The sequence below is a fragment of the Diadema antillarum genome, unplaced genomic scaffold (genome assembly GCF_040938485.1).
Source record: "Diadema antillarum isolate AM-2024a unplaced genomic scaffold, OU_Dant_1.0 seq00001480_RagTag, whole genome shotgun sequence".
NCBI lineage: Eukaryota > Metazoa > Echinodermata > Echinoidea > Diadematoida > Diadematidae > Diadema > Diadema antillarum.
This window is the reverse complement of record NW_027272219.1, coordinates 334,953-358,371: the sequence shown is the minus strand read 5'-3', so window position 1 is coordinate 358,371 and position 23,419 is coordinate 334,953. Positions and strand designations below refer to the sequence as shown.

At 36.0% G+C, this 23,419-nt stretch overlaps 1 protein-coding gene across 1 annotated transcript; it reads right to left on the bottom strand.

Moving 5' to 3' along the window:
- Nucleotides 1-16,199: 16,199 nt before the first annotated feature.
- Nucleotides 16,200-22,113, bottom strand: LOC139709911 (uncharacterized). The gene is made up of 4 exons (XM_071621869.1): nt 21,787-22,113; nt 20,809-20,907; nt 17,060-17,236; nt 16,200-16,450 (listed from the first exon to the last, which is right to left on the bottom strand). Exons 1-4 carry the CDS (start codon nt 22,012-22,014, stop codon nt 16,268-16,270), a joined length of 687 nt encoding a protein of 228 aa, XP_071477970.1. The 5' UTR covers nt 22,015-22,113; the 3' UTR covers nt 16,200-16,267.
- Between the last annotated feature and the right edge of the window lie 1,306 nt (nt 22,114-23,419).

Below are 23,419 nucleotides of genomic sequence, written 5' to 3'. Positions count from 1 at the left end.
ATTATTCACTGTAAAAACATCGGTGTTAGATTTAACACCACGGGTGTTAAATCTAACACCGATCAAACTTCAATAAAGGACCACACCCACAGGTGTTAAAAATGCACTGTGATGGTGTTAAAAAGTGTTCACCTGACACTTCGTGGTGTTAATTTGACACTGTACCTGGTGTTATTTTGACACTGTACTGGTGTTAATTAAAAAATGACACCACATGGTGTTGATTTGATATTTGTTGGTGTTAATATCAATGGTTTAACACCCGTCCAGCTTCAATAAGAGACCACACCAGCTGGTGTTACTTTGGTGTAAATTTATTTTCACATTTTTTCAAAAATCTAGTATTCTAATGTAAAATTCTTGATCGTCTTGTTTAAATTAAAAATCAACAAGAAGTGCAGTTACTAAGAAACTCTTCAAAAAACAGTTTAAAATTTGGATGATGACACCCGGAGGTGTTAATTTAACACCATAAATGAGCACCGAAAATTTAACACTAGCTCGGTGTTCACTATTTAACACCGGACTTTTTGCAGTGTTCTAACAAGTGTTATTTGAGTTTGTTCCAAGGACACGAACACAAACCATGTTTTGTCTAAAGATACATGAATTAAAAAACTGCCTATAGATTTTCACTTTGTCACACACCTGTGCTTAGGGGGGGGGGGGGATACTCCATCAGCCTTTTTCCATTCGTTTTACAACATTGATATAAAAGGCATGAACAGCATGTATTAATACTAAGTATTATTTTGATGATACTTCACCTGGACACTATAGAGATTTCGCTGGTTCAATTATTCTTCTGCTGTTATATATATATATATATATATATATATATATATATATATATATATATATACAAAGTTGTATATATATTAACAGCAGAAGAGTAAAGGAACCAGCGTAATCATAATTATCAGTCGCACCAAGGACATACCTGCTTTCTTTTCCAAATTGTAATTCGATTTTACGCAAACCATCGTAAACGTCATAACTATTTTGAATCACATCGTATAGGGATATTACGCAATGCGTTTAGTTGGCTGTGGGCGACTCTCATAGCATCCAGGAGGTGAAAACTAATGATTGGCGAATTATTAGAGCTCAAACGTGTTGACTATCCATGATGATAATTTCGCTTTTATTTCCTCTTCTTTTGCACTTTTGCATTTATGTTTTTTATCTGTTTTGAAGTTTGTTGAGCTTTTTTTTTTGGGGGGGGGGGGGGGGGAATGAGGGTCTTACATCAGAATTAAGGAAATATTAAGCGGTTTTCTCCTTTTTATTCATATGAAATCTCGGTTACGTATAACGAGGAATTAAGAAGTCAGTGGCGGATCCAGGGAGAGCGCACCGGGCGCGCGACCCCTTTAATTTTTGTTAAAACAAAAGAAATAAAAAAAAAGGGGGAGGGCGTGCGCCCCCTTTAATTTTGTAAAGACGCCCCCCCCCCCCTTCCTGGATCCGCCCCTGGGAGTGGAGGGGAGGATTTACAGAGCAAAAAACGACGAGGATGATATGATATTAGATCGCATTGGGCAAGAGAGTATTAAAGGCAGAAAATGATGCTCAACACTATTGCCATTCTAAGTACTAAAAGTGCAATCCATGGAGTCTGCCGCCTCCTACTGTTGTTTTTATTCGTTTAACGCAAGATGTGAATTGAATTGAAAAGATGGATGTGCGCGTCGACTGGAGCTGCAACAATTACGACAGTCCGGGCGATTTTCATGATTCCTTTCACATCACGTAATACATAATCGACAGATCCATGTATGTAGATCTGTAGAATTTAATGTGGGTCCTATATAGAGCAGGAAACCAATGCTCTGAAAAACACTGAACAACGGTCATGACATCCAGGAGGCTCACATATTTCAGAAAAGAAGCCATTTATGTATAATTCCAATACAATACAGTTCTACTGTGTAGAAGTTACGCACGCTTTGTTTTGTTTTTGTCCTGCTTCCTTGAGCCCTTATGGTGTAGCTATAAACATGTCATTATCCTTGTTGTTTGTGATTTGTTATAAATGTTGAACATATTATCATTCCTCATCCCAATCACCAATGAAACTCTGTACCCAGTGTAATCAGTTTATAGCTGTTGAAATGTGAAAGTCTATAAATCATCCGGAGGTCTCCTTTAATAGTGCTTTATAACGGTCTTGAATAAAGACTACGATAACATCCGCTTTTTGTTTTTGTTTCTTCGATTAGTAAGCATTATAATCATCGCTTCGGCTTTTACTGGAAACATTTCCTTCGTATTTCATTCGAATTGGCAGCCGTGTTACACAGAAAGCGCAAAAAAAAAATGATCGCATATATCCTTCATAAAAGGGGAAATATTCGTTGAAGAATCATCCTGTTATAAACCCCATATTTCCACTCCTTTATCACACCACTTATCGACCGGTTTAATATTTTCAACCGCCATTACATGTATTTACTTTGATCCCACAGTAGAGTTTGGACTTACTTTTGGTATACAGGACCAGCATTTTATATATTTTTTTTCGTATGTGTTTATCTGAAGACTTTATATTCCGAGAGTATCAAGACTGAGAGGTAAAGACGATGATCATTACAGGGCAAACTTATATTATGAACGAATTAGAAATTGCAATGATGTCTCAGGAGCGGATCCAGGAATTCCGTAAAAAAAGGGGGGCACCTTTATAAAATCAAAGGAGGGCTCACGCGCCCCTCCATGTTTTTCATTTATTTCTTTTGTTTTAGAAAAAAACGGGGGGGGGGGGCGCCCCTAACCCCTCCTGAACCGCCACAGTGTCTTTTGTCTCCGCAACTGATTGTTACGAGAAATGATTTTAAAAGAATGCCACATCAGGATGCACGCGAAATATCAAAAAAGTTGAAGAAAATAATGCAGGAAGTCAAGGAAATGTAAAACTATCACGATGACTCAATTTGCCGAGAGTTGTGGTAAATGAGCACCAAAACCAAGAACCAATATCATTATAGGCAGAAAACGAATGTCCCTTAATCATTGCTCAACCAAAGAGTTTCAACAGCCGAAATTTTTTTATTACACACTTACCACAATTATCAAAGGTGTAATATCCAAAATTAGAGCCACATTATCTTGCTATTACTTTCACTGCTTAATTGGTGTATTAGTGGTTTGAACGTTTCATCCCAATATCACAGACACACAAATTAATTTGCTATACACACATACACACACACGCGCGCGCGCGCACACACACACACACACACTCACTCACTCACACACACACACACACTTTTTTTTTTGTTTTTCAACGATGTTTATTCTGTTCCATTCAAAGTAATAGAAAAAAAAATAACAATTTTCATTTGCTACAATTTAAATGACGAAAATATACATTTGTGATCATAATAGCAAATTTGCTATTGCTGTACATAATGACATAACAAAAATTACATTTTTCATGAACAATTATCAATTTACATACAGTCACTTCCCCTTTGCTCTCAAAAAATTGCTTAAATTTAACAGTGATAATTCAATTCTTCTATCATTAATCTTAATAATCATCTAAATGAATTATGCAGCAAAATTATACAGTAATAAATAATGGAACCATATTATTTATCAACCAATACCCGCCCACCTACTAACTCATATCCCTTACTGAGTCCCTATGACCACCCCCACCAGTTCCCTCCCTTCCTGTTTCCTCCCCCACCCCTATCTGTACACATGCAACACACAAACACACACAAACACACCCATACACACACACACATACACATGCACCTAATTTGGTTAACTGCTCTTGCCTACACAATCACACCCATACACACACACACACATACACATGCACCTAATTTGGTTAACTGCTCTTGCCTACACATCACAATATAGTAAATATAGTTATATAATCAGCCCGCCAACAGGCTGACAGGAACGCATGGGAAAGGAGGGGGAGAAAATACAACACAACACAAGAGAAAAAAAAAAGAAGAAGAAGAAGAAGAGGAGGAGGAATGAAGGAAAGGAAAAAAATGAAGAAAAGAAAGAGTGGAATACTATGGAAACATTACTATTTTCATAAAAGTCACAGACGTTGCACGTAGCTTCAGACTGGTTTATTCAACGAAGTCTCAAAATATTCCCATTTTTGTAAATGTACATGTAGCTTCCCAGCCTTGGTCGCAAGGATTTTTTCCTCATTTATCAATTCAAACAATAATCTCTTGCATCTTTTCTCCAGTGGGGTAACTTATTTCCCGTTCTAGATTTAAAAATGATGTATTTTATTAAAATACATCAAAGTATTTACACATTTTGATCTACTTGAATAACCAGAGATTCCCCCAAAATATATCTCTCCAATCCATATTCCTTAACTCATTTATATCAAAATAATTAATTATGAATTCCCATAACGGTTTAACTTTAACACAGTGTAAAAATAAGTGCAGATAAGTTTCAGGCTCATGTTGGCAGAAGGAACAAAGGCTGTCTGTTACAAAACCAAACTTCATTAAACGCTCCTTAGTGTAAACTACGCCATGTAACATCATAAATTGAAATTCTCTATATTTTCTTATCAATGTACACTTACTCGGTTTAATAAAAAGATCTTTCATTTCTTTGTTTGTATAATCATAGCTACTGTGGTCATCTTTAATTTGTAAAACATAAGATGACTGTAAATCTTCCACCTATAGCCTCATATATTTTTCTCGATTTTAAAACTTGCAAATTTACTCTCTGACCAGAAAAAAATCAATTTTAAGTCAAAGTTTGTGGAATCAACTTGCTGAAGTGTACCTGCTCTCATAGAGTCCTTCCATTTCTGGGGTATAGCATTAAATATATCATTCAGTTTAAGCAATTCTTCTACCTTAAAACCAAGACCCAAGCTTTGAAAATGTGACTGAGATCTCAAATTACCGTTATCTAATATATCTTGTAGTGAGTAATTATTCCTGCATCAAATAAATCTCTATGAAAAAACATCCTACCTGCTAATGCGTACACTCCTATTATTAAATATTATTGGATTTACAACCTCATTTTCCAATTGTCTACATTTATAGATATCGAGCCAAACCTTCAATATTTCCGAATAAAAAGGTGGTACATTATCTGTCATAATAGATGAATCAAAGTCACACATAAACAGGAATCTACCTCCATACTGTACTAAAACAGAAGTCAAAAAATATTTTCCACCCAATCTTCTTTTTCTCCATATAGAAGGCGTTTTTGCACATAATACGTTGTGCCTTAACAAATAACCGAAAGTTCGTCATTCTTAAACCCCCAAACTCATAATCTTGATACATAATATTTCTCTTTATACGGTCTTTGCCATGCCATAAGAAATCAAAGGTAATTTTTTCGACTTCTGAAAATACCCACTGAGGAACAACAATAAGTGATGCTACATAATTTAATTTTGACAAGGCGAATGTTTTCATAAGATGTATTTTTCCATAAGTGTTAAATCTCTTTTCTTTCCAGCATCCTAAAAGACTTTTTATCTTACTTAATATTTCTTTAAAATTTAAATTCTCTTTTGCCTTAACGTCTAAGGAAAAATAAATTCCTAATATTTTGATTTCTTGGACAAAATTCCCAAACAAATGAATATTTGGCCTATCTTTTTCCTCCCCAAGCCATAAGAAATTAGTCTTCCCTTTATTTATTTTGAGACCACTTATTTTCCCAAATTCATCAAATAAAGATTGTAACCTCTTAATTGAACCCTCATCTTTCACAAACAAAGAAATATCATCCGCGTATAAAATTTGTTTTATTTTATTTTGACCAAATTTAATTCCATTAATATCCTTATCTTTTCTAATAGCTCCAGCTAAAGTTTCCATAGCTAATAAAAATATATATGGAGACAGAGGATCACCCTGCCTCACACCCCGTTTGATATTAAAGTACCCCGTTGAGTTTCCACCGTTCATAACACAGCTACTGATATCCGTGTACAAGACTTTAACCCAAAATTGAAATGAATTCCCGAAACCAAATAATTGCAGAATTTTAAATAAAAAGATATGCGCTACCGAATCAAATGCTTTCTCAAAGTCCACCGCAACTAGATAACCGCAAGGATGTTCCAATGCATGAAAAAGAATGTCATCTATTATTCTTACAGCTTCTCCGATATTTCTGTTTTTCATATAGCCTACTTGATCATGATGAATAATTTCCGGTAACACCTTTTGAACTCGTTTTAAATTGACGAATAAAGCATTCATGACTTTTTCTACTTTGTTTTTGAATGAAACTCGAAACTACAATACAGTCGTTGTTTTACGAAATTTGTCTTTAGAAAATGATATTATTGGTAGCTTTTGCCACCATGGATAGTTATTTTTATAATGCCTTTACCTCTAACATTTTGTATTATATGACAATGTCAAGTTTCACCGAAAAACACTTAGTTGTGCCACATAGATTTAGATTTGATTTGATTTGATTTATTCACAAATGCATATACATCCATTATATACAAGATTAATATGCACATAATTTGTACATGAAAAATGTTACATACATTTTGTGTGGATCGTCATAAGCTATGAAAAGCTTAACTGGGACGTCCAGTAGATATTCCTTACACATAAATATACGTACATAAACATTATTTAAACGATGCATTATTTATGTTCAATTGATTCATAGATAGGGATATAAGAGAAGGAGAGAGAAAGGAAGAAAGATAGAGAGGAAAATAAGAAGAGGGGTAGTACTCTACATCATGGTGGTTAAAGGAATACAAAATTGATGATTCATCGCACATGGAAAGACTCGTTATACTGTAATAATTATGTCTAGTGATGTACGCAGAACAAAATGAACCTGTGAACAGTCGGGGTACAGACAAGAACCATGCAAATAGTATTGCTTAAATATATTTGCATAGAAGGGTATTCCTTTACTTGTCTTCTAAAAGTATGTTTGGTTTGGCACAGATCATTATTGATTGTAATGACTCAAATTGGCCACTGCGTTGTTTTGTTTCATTTTTTTTATTTTTTTTTTATTTTTTTACACCGCATACTCGTTTGGAATCTTTTATCTCCCTCTCTCTAACTCTTTTCCTCTATTATGTATGTATGTATGTAATCTATGTATGTATGTATGTATGCATGTATGTATTTATCTATCTATCTATCTATCTATCTATCTATCTATCTATCTATCTATCTATCTATCTGTTACTGACCGTGTTCAGTCCCAAAGTTTTGTTAAGGTGATTATGTCGAAACATAAACTCTACTCAAATCATATGAGTTTGCTTCTCATTAACATTAAGGCATCCGGTACTTTTTTTTCCGTAATAAAAAAAAATGATATCAAAGAGAAAAGGATCTGGGTGTATGAGAAAAGGATCTGGGTGTATGACTATTACTGCAGATTCTAATTACATAACTACATTTGCGTAGGATTCTCGCTAACTACCCTACGAAGGTGTTTAGATGACAGTTTCGTTATTGTGTACAGGGAAATTCCCATACATAAATATCAAAACGGAAGCTTAGCATTCTCCCACGCACGTTTATTTGCCTTTCTATTGATAGCATGACATGTCGGTGGCGTCTTTTCGGCAAGATAGTGGTAGTTGTTTGCCATGCTTTTACAACTTCCGATTGGCTGATCATCATTGTCTATACCATATAAGGAATGTATAGCAAATATCAAGTTGATTGAGTGAGAGAGAGAGAGAGAGGGGGGGGGGGGGGAGGAGAGATAGAGACAGTAAGTGAGGGAGGGAGAGAGGGAGAGGGAGAGTGGGAGATGTTCTTCATTAAAAGATACTTGATTTCACGGTGTTGGTATTTTTGTTTTCGCGTTTCGAGAACCCGATATAGTATGCGATTATGTTCGAAGAAATTCATATGAATGATTATACCAGCACAGGTTCATCAACTCTGATCTCTGCAGTCACTCATGTTGAAGTTTTTGATAAAAATCTCCTAGATAAAACTGCACTGTCCTTCTAATTAAAACAGTAAAATCTCAAAACTTCCCCGTACCTTTTCATCCGTTTATATCTTGTTACCTTTTACCACACTGTGTTTGAGTGCAGGCATATCATATGTTTACAATTCTATAGAGAATAGTGTAGTTGAAGAACACAATGTCAATGTGTGTATGTGTTTATGTGTTTGTGTTTGTATATTGAGGCCATTTATGATCCCTAAGTGTGATTTTGATGCTTTATATCACTTTCTTACAATATGATTCCCTCCCCATGTATATGAATAAATATTCTTGTTTTTCTTGTCCACAACGGTTACTGTCAATTTTCATTGTAAAGTCGCCTGTGGCGTTACCTAGTGCAGGACCAATTCCTAAAATAGTAGGCGTGAGCAGGCCGGTTTAGTAATAAGGCTATGAGTTGAAATCATTAATAACACTTTTGCCTAAGGATTTACAGTAACAGTCTGCTCCATTCTACTCATGAATACATTTCAATACTATTGGAATTCAGATTACTAGTACACTTGCAGTATCTATTATATGACGGATATGTTTATAAAATACCTTCAAATTACTTGAATTTATTTATTATACACGCATTGCCTTTCAAGGATATACTTGTTCCTGACAATTCTTCGCAATTCTTGAAATGTCCTGAAATTGAAGAGGCTGAATTGATATAAAAGAAATGTTAGATTCATATTATGTATTGAACCAGTCTGTTCTCTCTTATATGTGAAACATTTTTGATATATTAATGCTAGAATATATCAATAGAAGATAGAATATAGCAGCTGCGATAGTGTGTCAAAATTTACACTAAAAAAAAAAATACGTGTCTCTTTTTTTTTCATTTTACACCTGAAGATGTATAACGAAGAGGGACACCATTCAGTTTTATGCTGACACACATTTCCTTATATTTGAGGTGTAACAAATCTGATTCTTTTGATTTTTTTTTCGACAGTAACTCCAAATGAATTATTTTCGATCCAATTCTGCAGTCCTTCCTTTTGACAGATGTAGCACACAATTTACGAAGTTGGATGATTTTGAAGGAGGGTTAGTGCTGATTATAAAGGAAGAAAATAGCAGCACATGACTAAAGGGACTATGCTATGTCATTATCATTAGTTTAAGCGCGATTTCCAGAAGAATCAAACACCCATCATCAAATCTCTTTGTAAAGACGTCATGTCCGATAACTGTCCGAGAGGAATGCGAGGTTGACATTCAGAGGCAGTCGAAGGATCATAAAAAATCTCATAAACAGATCGTAAAGTCTTGATCCTGAATTGAGACAAGCCACCTCCCGAGCTTTATGCGACTCAAAGACCGAAAAACCAGCAGGGGTTAAAATGATACCTTGATCATTATTGTACGGTACCTTAAAGCGAAACTCCACATTGACAAGTAGATATTCATAAATAGGGTAAAATCAAACAAAATGGGTGGTAGTAGATTAATAAGTTCAGATTAAAAAAAAACACCAAATTTTATGATGTCTAAATTTCCTCGTATTTCATATTGTATTATCATTTTACTGTGATACACTTGAAATTCCCCTTGAGATGAAAATTTATGAGGAAGATTAAGTTGTGAGTTAAGATGTGCATGTGTTATCGAGCTCCAACAAACTACGGGTTGTATCTGATGAACTAGCGACCAAAAGATGATTTCTTTATCATCGTGAGGAGATGACAACATAACTTCATCTTTGATTTCTGTTGTGAAAACTTCAGGTAATTTGATAACTCTCGATTTGGATAGACATGATTTTAGATAGATGTCTACTTTGAGTTCCCTCGTGATGAAATTATGATCTCCCTAGTGGAGACATCCATTATGAACTTCCTATTGAAGACATTACATTAGCATAACATTGTATTTTTAATGATACTGTTTTATTTGTTTGTAATTCATTTTGGCTTGATTTCATGTCAGCAATGTCTGAGCAAATTATTTTTAGACAGGGTCCCATTTTTTTCTGTCAACACAACGACAACTCTTATTCTATCATTAATTTCAATGGAATTGGAACTGATTTCTCTTTTGGTGAGATTTTTTCCTTTTTGTCAAAGCGGACAAAGGGTAAACAAGAGAAAGTGCCAGCTTCTTACACAGAGCAAAGTGTATTGTTGCCTCCAGTATCAAATCTCAAAATTAAACCTAGCAAGGAGCGGTAGATTAAGATCTTGAAATAGAAAAATAACCGACAAAGTGTCGTCTATAACTATCCTATATAAGAAATCCCCCATGTGTTTCTTCAGTGCCTGGCCCTTTGTTCACATTACAAGAATTAGACGCACAAGTTCATTACCGCTTCACGATTCTGCGTATAGGCTACTCCTTTTTCTTAAAATGAGCCCCCTCACATAAATCCCCATCCAAGCGGCAGTTCTTCTAAATGCACTGTAATTATTTGCACTCCAGACAGCCATATCCAAGTCGAACGGTTGACTCTGGATTGAAAGGGGGGAAAAAATCCGTCAGCCACATGAAGAAAAAAAGAAAATGGGAAAAGATAACTAATGAGAATCTCTTGATCCGAGACTATCAGGTACTCTGAATATTTGAACAAAGGATGATAACATACCCGAACTTCGACCCTGGATTCCCTGCCTGCTTTTCGCATATATGAAGAGCACATAATTATGTTTGTTATCCACCGTTCTCACTTCTCCAAAGTCGGGATTTTTCGGATTTCTTTAAATCATTGGATGCTGAATATCATGGTACCACCTGCCCGCTGCAGGGGAAAACTCATCTTACAAACAATCGGAGAAGAAAGAAGTCTTTCAGAAATTCTAGGTAAATGTAAGATTTCTAAGTTTTGTTTGTTCCTACAACAGATGTGTCTTTCAATGAAAAAAAAAATGACGGCGCATAGAAGTACATGACATATATTTACACTGTCTGATATATTGTGCATGGGTTATGTTGTTGTTTCTTCTCAATCGGTTACTAGTAATATCAAACAGACATTAAAAGGATACTTTCGTTCTACTATTCACATCGATCAAGATGATGCTATTGACTTTTGTTAGGTGGAATGACACAAAAAAAAAAATGCGGCATCAAAAACATGCTTCTATTTCAGATCCTGGTCATAAAAGCGCAAAATCCACTCAATATTCGAGTCGATATCATCGAATGAAAAATAAGGAAGGATCGGGTAGGGCGTTGAGAAGAGAGACAGAAAATAAAACTCAAATAATGTATAAAGCGGTGTGATTAAAAAAAAAAACCCAACCTAACAAACACCGTCCCAACATACCGGTAGCCATGCAGTGTTCAAAGTCAAGTTTTAGACGTCATGATAGCAGCCCTATTACGTTACCACCCTTTAGTCTCTATCTATAAATCCATCGCCATACCACTGCGTCATTGTCAATTTCATGGATTGTGTATCTATAGCTTGTCCCACATCTTCTATGAAATCAAACAAAGATGACCAGAATTTATGACATGGATGTGGAATTATAGGCCGTGGTGATAAAAATGAAAAGCCTTTTGATGTTCGAGTCGAAATCAATGAATAAAGTAATATCAGATACAGAGGAGAGGGGTTATAAGAAGACAAACAGGAAACAAGACTCTCTTAGTTTCACCAAAAAAAAAAAAAAAAAAAAAACATTCACGGTATTACAGTCAGAATTCAAAATCAAGTTCAGACATTATGATAATAATCTCTAAATGCTCACACGCAGTCAGAAACCTCTGAAAATCAATCGGGATCACCGATACGATGCCGCTTCGTCATTGCAGTGCAGCTTTGATTTACTGTGCCACTTCCCCCACTCTGATCTATGAAATCAAACAAAGACGGCCAGAATTTATGTCTTGAATAGTTCCTGCTGAGAAAAATGAAATCCCATTCCATTGGCCGATTCAATAAAAAGAGTTAAATCAGACAAACAGAGACATAGAGCTATTTCAGAAGACAGACAAAGCAAACAACAAAAAACCTAAGACCGTCATATATTGAGAAAACACGGTCACTTAAATAGTCAAAGTTCAAACTCAAATTCGAGACATTTGATATTAGACGTACGCTCACACGTCTCACGTTAGTCCCCACAAATCCATCAGGCGCACCAGCTTTACGGAATGTCACTTCGTCGTTGCAGTTTTGGTGGACTGCCATTCATTTTTAGCTTGTCCCACACTGACCTATGAAATCAAACAAAGATGACCAGAATTTATGACTGTATCATTCGTACAAAAAGTCGATATGAATATAAACGTATGAGTTGTTCAAACTGTATGAATGGATGACTGCATAGATGTCTCACAATGGCAAAATGGAACTCTTAGTTATCATATACAAGCTCTGGTGATAAAAGTGGAAAGCCACTCCAAGTTCGGGTCCATTTCAATGAGTTGAGCAAAGTCAGACATAAACTCAATAGATGAGGTATCTAATAAGATTACAGCGTTATGGAATTGCACATTTAAATCTTTTCGCCAAACCGTAATATCAAAATTTCAATTTCAACTGCAATTTAAAGTTCAATTTCAATTTCAATTTATCATTTGTCATATTTCTCAACGTAGAAGAATAATTTGTAACAATTAATGTAATGAACGTACGGTTATAACATCACATTGAATAAGAAAAGGAAACACATAAACATACAATAAACTATTGTCATCATGTCAAAATCATCATACTGACAAAGCAAGTGAAAGTAAAAAAAAAAAAGATGGAACCTACATTGAAGTGGAATCTAGTCAACCGTGACTGAGGTGGAAACAAAGTGGAATGAAGTCAGTATGGCGGTTTAGATTACATAATCAATGTTAGTATGTATTGCAAACATGACAAGACTCCCTTATGTATCATTTACACAACAGACGGGATACTTTGATCTGATTCAAGCGTGATGAAAACGACAAACCTCGTGAAGATCCCAAAGGTTCATGGTCAGCATGTGCGAATAACGGCCATGATCCAATCGCGGTCAGCCACATTAATATAACAGGAGTTACAAAAATGTAAATACAGCTTGATATCATAACCCATTTTTTTTTTTTTTTGTGGTAATTCCCGGTTTGCAACAGTGTACCCAGTTATCTACTTTTACGATACTATTTAAATGGAACGACAGCCGAACTAAACAAAATTTCAATGTCATTTTTGACATTGACATATTGTAACAAAAGCATCTTTGGAACCTACATCCTACATCAAACTTTGCTTTTTAGTAGGTTCCTCATATTACACGTCACTCATGATCCCTATACATTTGTGCAATTTTGTTTCAAATTGACTGTTGTGCTAAACACATTTTTTTCCTGATATCAAATTGAATATAAAACTTGTATGAAATGAGGAATATGGAACATGAATAATAATAATAGAAAAAAAATCACCTTTTTATTCAGAAATGTCACGGGCATTGAATATCACATCACCGCTCTGTGCTCGTTAAAGATGTCAAATTGAAATATCGTCCAATGAAAATTTAGATGTTTGAATTTTCTCTTTTCCATGTCTTTGTGATATAAACAAAATTAAAAAAATAAAGCTTAATTTTTGTTTTTGCGTCTCTCACTCTCAAAACTCACACACGCACGCACACACACACACAAACACACACACACATACAGTGTATGTGTCTTGTGCATTCATTTTTTTTAATGCATCGTGTAGATGAATAATTCAACGATGCGCTATCCCGAAGACAAATTATGTATCTTCATTTCAATTAAACCACGCACAAATCCTGTTGTGGACAGGTGGATGCAACATCATGTGCTATCCGTGAGGTGAATTTTATGCACCTCTCAGCCTGTTGCTACAAGGTCATGCGATTATCTGTACTTCACACGTCAGTGTTTTTTCCTTGACATTTCCCACGTTGAATAAGAATTACATAAATCTGAATATAATAATATGCATATTCTATTATATATGTATATATATATAATGTATGTATACACATATATATATATTACCTTTTCAATTGCAATTTCAATTATTATATGCATTTTTTCCATTTCAATTTCAATTCATTTCATACTTCTCGTATATAATCCATATTACATCAAAAGTAAGAGCATAAGCTCTTGTACCTTGTAAAAAAATATAAAAAAAACAACAACAACAATATACAATGTACAATGTACTGGCCGAAATCTCTGTTCGTGTTGTACAAAGAGAAGTTTGACGGGACCTACATGAAAGCAAGTTTGTTTGGCTGTAAGCCCCGAGTAATCAGTGTTTGTGAAAGAGAAACGGAGAACGGATAAACGTTAAGACCAGGTGATTTAATTATACCAATTAAGGGAAGCGGGAAATGCTTATATATATATATATATATATATATAGAGAGAGAGAGAGAGAGAGAGAGAGAGAGAGAGAGAGAGACATACATATATATATAGACTATTATATATATATATATATATATATATATATATATATATACACTTGTGTGTGTGTGTGTGTGTGTGTGTGTGTGTGTGTGTGTGTGTGTGTGTGTATGTGTATGCATCCTGAAGGTGCGAATACATAATTCGTATAACCATAATCACAGTACCGGTAGCTATTAATAGATACCACAATAACTACATTATAACAATTTGCATTCTCATCTCATATAAACATTTGCATATAAACTGTGTGATTGGAAGAAACTCCACATAAACGCACTTGTTTTTTATGCATTCTTTATTTTATTGAATGAACTCAAGGTATTTCATCCCATGATCGACTCCCAGAATCTTACATATCTGTTCTCTTGAACAATATAATATATGCACAACTGCATCACTTCGAAATCCTTCATAAGGCTGCTATAAAGCTCTACAACTAGTTACATCGTGACAATACCAACGGCATTGAATACTACATAAATTGACGTACACCAACAACACAATAACAGTAATTTCAATACTAAGAATGATAATGATTAAATAGAGGGGATGTAAAAATGGGTTGAAGCAAAGAACATACAATATTGTTCTTTGAAACTGAAAGTTCATACAATATGTATTACATAAATACGGATAAATAATGACACATAAATATTATTATGGAATATTATTGTAGACCTGGCATGTTATGACACTTGAAGTTAAAAAACAAGTTGCATCACCTTAAAGTCCTGCCGTGTGTGGGAATAAACCACGAATATATAAATACATTACATGAATTTGATACAACGATAGTACTGTTCAGTTATAAATACTGTTGCATCATTTCACTGTGGGAAGACAGAATTTCCATACGAATGAAATGTCACATGCATCATTACAACGATCTCGTGAAAATGAATCGAAAGATTGACAAGCCACACGCAAGATCCACAATCATGTAATACTGTCAATATAATATTTTCTCTCGTTTTCTGTAGTCTTTACGCGTTGTCTCTTTGAGTATGTGTGGGAAAGAAACTCGTTTCGGACACTCATTCGGGGGTTTGCATAATGTATAAACAACAGGCAGTATAATACTCAGTAGACAATATAATAAGTGACTGAATGTATAGCTCATAATGATAAAACTACAGAATTGATGTGTAATTCCACGTTGGAGCATCTGGTTCATTTTTTGGACTTTGATTTACCGACAGTATTCATTACATTATGAATCATTGTACGTGGCCTACGAATAGCTACGTTACATAAATGCATTGCAGCAAGATGTAAGACCGCGCACATAATAGTCTTACATGGCTATTCGCAGTCATTCAACAACTCAGATTTTCAAGTTCAAAGAATCAATGTGTGCTGATGGGAGATGTTTGCTCCATAGCAATAAATAATAGAATGATGATAACAGTATAAACGTTTTGCAATAATGGGAACCTTTTCTTCATCCTAACTGGAAAATCATGCACCAAATTTACTTCTTCCCATTCGCACTTCGTACATCACAGGCTTCGTTACACTCACTTCCATGAATACATACGATGTACGGTCTTTGCATATAAATATTGTAAATAATTCATTGTGATACGTGTGTGTGTTTGTGTGTGAGTGGAAAATAAAAGAAAAACAACGCCCAAAATGGGTTTTACAGAATTTCACTTCAACATTGTCAAAAAAGGGGAAAAGCAGGAATCTTGCATATCATTCATCAAACACGCATTTTGAAAAACCGCACGGATAATGAACAATAAATAACATTTCTACATTCAGTTTTGAAATATTGCTTTGAACGTAACATACTTGCATAATGAAGCTTTTGAGAATAAATAGACGGAAGACTATTACATAAAAGGCTAGAATCTACGAAGGAAGGAGGAGAGAAAGATCATGATCACTGATTGTAAAAATGACGATTCCAAGTTATTCCTTATGAGGACGGCGTATGTTGCATTTTCAGGTAGCTGTAGTGCTGCATTGACGCGGGAATATAGTTGTAAACGTTGTGCAGTAGGTAAAGGCTGCGAACGTTGTGAACTTGGCTGTTGCCAGGCAACCAGTCAAGACTGGTGAACGTTGGGTCGGGGCCGTTCTCGATATCTTGGTGCTGCATCTATGACGTAACAATAGAAATTAACACAACATAAATAATGTTACGATGATAACAATGTTCGTAATATACAGTAATAGGACAGACTTTGGTATTCAATTTGTTTCAATCATCACATCCACTGACGGGCATAAAAATAAATGAATAAATGAATAAGTACAAATACGAGATGCACTTTCAAAACGAAATGAATATTTTCAAAAATACCAAGATTGAAGAATAACTTAAAGGAGAATCATCATAAGTATTCATTCCTGAATAACGAATTAAAAAGAGAGGAGGGGAAGAAGGGTGCAGATAGATAGGATATGAGGAAATGGTACCGGAAAATGAGGTAATTGACCTCAGTGAGGGGAAAGGGAAGTGCGATGGAGAGAGACGGACATGATTTTCACCATGTGTGAGATATTGAACATGTAGAGATGATTACACTTTAGAAAATACACTAAGTAATCATACATGCACACACACACACACACACACACAGGGGAAGGGAGAGAGAGAGAGAAAGAGAGTAACATGAATGATAACTTACGTCATAAGTATATTGTACTGCATGGAGTCTACGCGTATTATATCATAAAATGAGTAATGAACACTCAGAGCACTTACCAGGCCATCTATTTTGACCAGGAGGCGGTTGATAGTATGCACTATCTGGGTGTAGTCATCAACAAAGGGAGAGTCGCCTCCTACGACGATGTTCTCCTGGTCGATCAGCGATTCGAGTACGCGTTCGTATGTGCGCAGGAATTGCTGGTGGCTTTGCAACAGCTCCTCTTCGCTAACCTTTGGAAATTGGAAACGAAATAGACAGACAGGCATACGATGAATAAGGTGAAGCCAGTCGGGATATAAATATTGGTGTTTACGAGCATGGGGTCATTATAGGATGTGAACATGCAGAATTGATTCAAAAGAGTGATAACGTGTACGTATGAGTCTATACGTATTGCATGACAATGATGGATTTTGTATCATCAAAACTATTTGAATTATAGAACGGTTATGTAGATGCCGTTGCAGTTTGGTGATTATAAGGATTGCGTTGTATTCTTTTTTTTTTGACGATTCAAACAATATAGTTGTAGTATCGAACAAAATATAATAATGATATTTATATCAATAATGATGATAAACATAACAATAATACTGATATAGACATACTGCTAATGAAATTGTTATAACAATAATTACTAGTATCAAAATTGATAGTGACCACAGCAGTCTTCATACTTTAGAATATTGTTTGTAAAGAAAGGGGTATTTTTTAATGATCTAAATCTGATCACGAGGTGAAATCGTAACGCTTTACATTTTATTACCAGAAAGAAAGACCACGTTACAGCACTAACAACAAAACAAACAAAGATACCCGATTAAACAGTTTTTTGACATTACGTACCAGGGTTGTGGTTAAACAATCTGTCGGCATACCTATATGCTGCAGATAATACGTCTTCAAAAGAAAACTCTGATGCAGTTTACAATTCTACACTTCTAGATCATGTTTTGAAAGTATTCTAGGATATTGATTTTCTACTGCAAAAGCCAATTGAGAGGACCCCTGTTTGAAATTCAGTTAGGATGATTTACATCATTGTGACGTGTGCCGCTAAAAAATTATATTTTACACGCACCCCCTCCCCTAAAAAAAGAGAAAAAATCCCAACGCAACATATGGAAACAAAAATAATGTTGGATAGTGGTTTGTTCAATGAGCAGAAACGCAATGCCACTTTGGGATGAGCAAGGCTCAAGCCTGATTGCAGGAGTCATCACGCATGTATAGTAGTTTAGAGTGGCAACTTTGATTGCGTGCATGAAGGCCAAAGTCTATCCCACAGGGGCAGGAAGCTGTATAGGAAGCGGCTTGTGACCAGGGTTTCGACCACAATCGTTTTTCTTCTCTTTTCCTGTTCTGACGACAGCATCGAGAGCATTTCACAATGAATACCAAAAGGCTTTCCCCATGCAATAATAAAAAGGTGTCATACGGAATTTTCCGTCATCACCGAGACACACCAAATAAAGTCGCAAAAGGAAAAATGCAAAATTAATGAAAACAAAGTAACCTTCCTGGTAATTGTTTATTCGTATGACCCAATAATTCCTGTCATCAACCAGAAAATTTCCTCAAACGCTATAGTTAATCTAAACGTCTCCTTTCGAAATTGCAAGTTATTGTGGGTAGTGCTGGACTTTACGCCTTGTCATCACGCCCTTCGTCGAACACGGACACGCCTCTAAATTTTCACATATTTGGCAGATCGTAAAAAGGTTTCTTTTTTTTACTTATACTGTTTGCATTTTATTCATTATCGATGATGCACTGGCAATAATATTTATTGCCAAGATTTTTACATCTCCCTCCTACTTCTCATACTTGTATTCTCATAACATATAACTATAAGTACACAGCTTATAAATGGCTGTCCACAGGATCATAATCGATCGTGATTATCACTTGCGCTGGCGTTATAATTGTTGTCTGTTGTCCTTAACAAAATATGTTGTCTAAAAGACCTCATGAAAGATCAGTTTTGTGCTGAATGAACCAATGGGAAATAGTATGTCAAACAACTATGAATTCACGCACGAAGAGATATAACATACAATATATATACTAAAAAGATCACTGAATAAACTATGTGATCACTCCTCAAACAGAGTGAAATTTTGTACCACACCTTCGTTGATATGCCTGTTATAGAATTAAGATAACTGAATTTTTTTTTCTCCCTCCAGCGTTTTTTTTTTTTTCAAGTCAGAAGAAGAACCATGACAAAAGATTGGGAAACCCGGAGTCCATCAATAATATCTCAAATAATCATAAAATTCTATGTCACAGGCAAATTCAATCTCGAAAAAAAAAACAACCCAGCAAAATAAAGTAATCCCCCCCCCCAAAAAAAAAGTAGCAGAAAAAAAAAGAATCCAGAAATATGCAACATTGTACTAAGTTGCTGTCACAATCCCTCGACATTGAAAGCACACTAATCCAACAGAAGATAGGTGTGTAGATATATCAACTAGGTTAAGAGAGGGACATTTAGGGCCTACATACAACAAATACTCTTAAGGGGTAGTACAATATCTGCACGCAAACATGAACATGCAAACACACACACACACACGCACACATAAGTTTTGATATGCGAAATGTGAGGGAAAGAGCGCATGAGAAAACAGAGAGAGAGAAATACATATAGGCAGAGAGAGAGGAAGGGGGATATAGATAATCGTTCATGTTGTTTTTAAAACCGTTATAACTTGGACTTTGAGACAATCCGATGAGTCATTGTCTCTCACCCTAACGAATATCTCCAGAAGCCTCATGTGCCACTTAGGTTTGTATGCATGACTAGGCGTATATGGGCGAGCGGGTGTTCTGTATGACGATACGTGTGTGTTTGTGTTTCTGTGTAAATATCTCGGTGTTTACTATTCTATACTTATCATTCATTATACGATTAACATTCTGGGAAGTAGGGACTGTTGTACGAGGACAAGGTATTGGCCGCTTCATTCATAAAAAATATCTTCCTCTAAAATTCCGTACCTTCCATATACATATTAGTGTAGTTATATTAGTAATAATCTTGCACACGCTCTTAAATTTCGAGCACATTTCATGCGAACAGAGAGGTAAGAACGCCTTCCTGGTCCGAGAATAATATCTTGTTTTCAATCTTTGCTTGAGTTTAGATTCACTTGCCATTCACAGCCTAAAGGTGTTGACCAGTATTACCAGCTTGAAATGGAATTAGATTCAAACAGTACTAGCTAGAGTTCAGTCACATATCTAACTGTCATTCATTTCCTGAGCAGCATGACCCAGTTTCCTTTTCCAGACCACGAACAAGCCTGTGGGTTTAGGGTCTCTACTTTCACCACTATAGTCAAAATACAGGCATCAGGTAAATTGACGGCGTGTAACCATTCGGAAAAAAATCTAATATCATATACAAAGTTAGTTACTCGTAGTAATAGACATGGAATGAATTTAAACAGAGTAATAGATAAAATCTGATTCCCTGCTGTTGTAACCATAACTTGTGAACTGCCAAGATAAAAAGATGTGAAGAGGCATTCTAACCAATCCAGTTTGTTAAACCCTCAGCACGCCAACGTGTCTTCTTTAGTAATATATTTCCTCACTTAATTCAACAATCTCAGAAACAAGTAACATTAGAAAAGAAAATGCATTTTTAAACAGATATCATAGAAAACAAAACATTACAGACAGAAAAAAATTAAAGTTGAAGGAGGAGAAGGGCAGAAAAGTATTATGATGAAGAGAATGAAGACGACATGGAAAAGGATGAAAGCAATATGTACTGAAGTTCACTTGTTCTTACCTGCTGGGTGTGGGTTGACGGTAGATCCCTGGTGGTAAGAAAGCCGTTGATGACGAGTTCTGGCGCCATCACGTCCGTCTGCTCAAAGCGCTGCGTCTTCTGTGATGGAACGGTAGTGGAGTTAGTGCTATTGGTCGTTGTTTGATTCATGTCGGTGCTAATGAAGGCATCAATCTGCCGATCGGTGGTCGGCAAACATGATGATGACGTGATGATGACGATGGACGAATAGGAGGTGATGTGTGAGTGAGATGGATGAAGACAGAGGTGATTATTTAAAAAAAAAATAAGCAGTGATAGAGTGGTATAAGAAATGATCAAATGGGTGCTGAAGTAGATGCATGGTGTCAAAAAATGAACAACAAACACTGACCAAACACAAAGGTTATGTTGGAACTGAACGGTAACGGAAACTAGTAAATGTGCACAGGAACCGAGAGAGAATCAATCTTGAATAACGGAAACACAACGAAATGTTATCAACAACCCGAATAAATGAACTGTATTACATTTAGCACATGGTGAGACAAAACAAATTTGTGCAATGACAAAATGATACTGCTGAGTGCTTTTACGCCTAATACAGTCATCAAAACTCATGTGAAAAATAGCTCATTATCATTGTTCAAAGTCTTCAATGTCAGACCAATGATAACTGTATGACTCGTAGTCAATTAAGGTCTACCGTAGTACTGAGCGGGAGCTGATTTTAAAAGAAATATAAGTCACAGTCGAAATTCACGTGCTCGTAAGTGGGTATAACTCATATAAAAAGCATGCGTCTTTTTTGCTCCCATAGCAATTCATCAGTGAGAAAACTTAATTTGGCTTAGATGATGACTTTCTTCGATATTGTACAACAGAATAACGGGCAACTCAATAGTTAATAAAGGAATAACATTGTGCGGGAAGAATTACAGCTGCGTAGAAGATGAAATGAATAATAGTCGAAAGCCTACACTTGTATGGGTGACTTACGAATGAAAGGTAGACGGCCTGAAACTGGGTGAAGAGGGCGTTGGTGTCATGGAGGAGCAGGTCATACTGGTCATACACCGAGATGGGAGAGGTAGTGGCTGCGGCTGCTCCTGCCATGGTTGGAGCGACAGTGGTTGTTGGGAAGGCTGATGTAGCGGCGAGCAAGAGAAGGAGCTGGAAGGCGATAACTGCAAGGAACACAGGAGGCAAAGAACTGTGGTGAGCCATAATTCTGAAACAGTTCCCTCGAAATTAAATCGAAGAGAGATATTTGACACTTCCGACGATGGAGACAACTTTTCAGCAATGAAACCATCGACTCTCATCATTGGTTTTAAAGGGTCTGGGTAATTAAAAGAGCAAATACAGGCTAGTGGCATTCCAGTAAAATGCGATGCTAGGAGTCGGGGATTTTACGTTATTCAGTGAATTTGCGAAAAAGCCGCGCACGTGACAGGTTCTTAATACGCTGGAAAATCCCCTTATTTATCACTACGGACCGTAGTTTCATCGAATTCATGACTGACACGTGTGATTGTAAATATTATAACTCTTTGTTTCAGCAAATCTTCCACGTCCTTGGAAATGAACATATTAGGGAAAGAAAAGGTTGTTTCCTCCTCTTTACCCGTCAATAAGTATTTTTTTTTAATCAAAATAAAAAAGTAGAATAATGGCCAAACAAAAACTGCAAAGAAACAAACGATTGAATCAAAATGAAATATATCATATTGTAACTAAAGCAACCCCGCTTACTCGATTCAGTTTAACGTGAACAGTATATTGGATGGATCTTTTACACTATGGAGGAGATTCTATGTGGATTTTTACTCAGTAAGCTCAGTCTAGACGTGTCGTTTGCGTTAAGGGCATGATTACGCAATCTGGGGAAGATGAGTAACGTCTATACTGTCTCTCGCTTGCAGAAGGGGACAAGAGATAATTTGCTGTTTATTCGACACTTCCCTCAAGATAATGCACCCAGCATTACCATCACGCTACTTGAAATTTCTCTCAGTTGGTATTTTAGATTTTAAGAATAAGGAGCTGTAAACTTCTCAGACTCGGTCGTAGAGCTGGAATCATAACTCCATGCAAAACACACATGATTCCTGTGTGGCACTTGTTTCCCTTTGCTACAGAATCTGCCCGAGAGCCCACCGGTCACTCGCTGCAGAATGATCACTGCATCCGGGCCACGGCCTGATTTCAAGCAGTTCCTTTCCCCCCGTCGGTTTGCACTGACTGTACAAAGTGGTCATTGCTTACTTATTATTTATCGAGTTCGAAATAAAGTGAGTCTTCTTCTCTTCTTTATTTTGTTTTTATTTTTGTGTTTTGCATTTGGGTTTGGTTGCATGTCAGCCTGTGCCTCTTCATCATTTCTCACGTTTTCTGTCATTACATTGTATAGACTGACAGAAGTGGTGACTGGGTTTCCTTCTCTTTCTGCTTAATTGTTGTCTGTAGAGGAAACTATTTTTCTCAAAGAGTTCATTGAAACAAAAAGAAAAGTCATGATATGCGTTTACTGAGTGCCTCAGTACTGTACTTTACCCGTCGACCTAACGTGTGGTCAGGACCATTTAGAGGCCACGTGTTGTTTCGCGATATTGCCAGAAAGATATTTTCC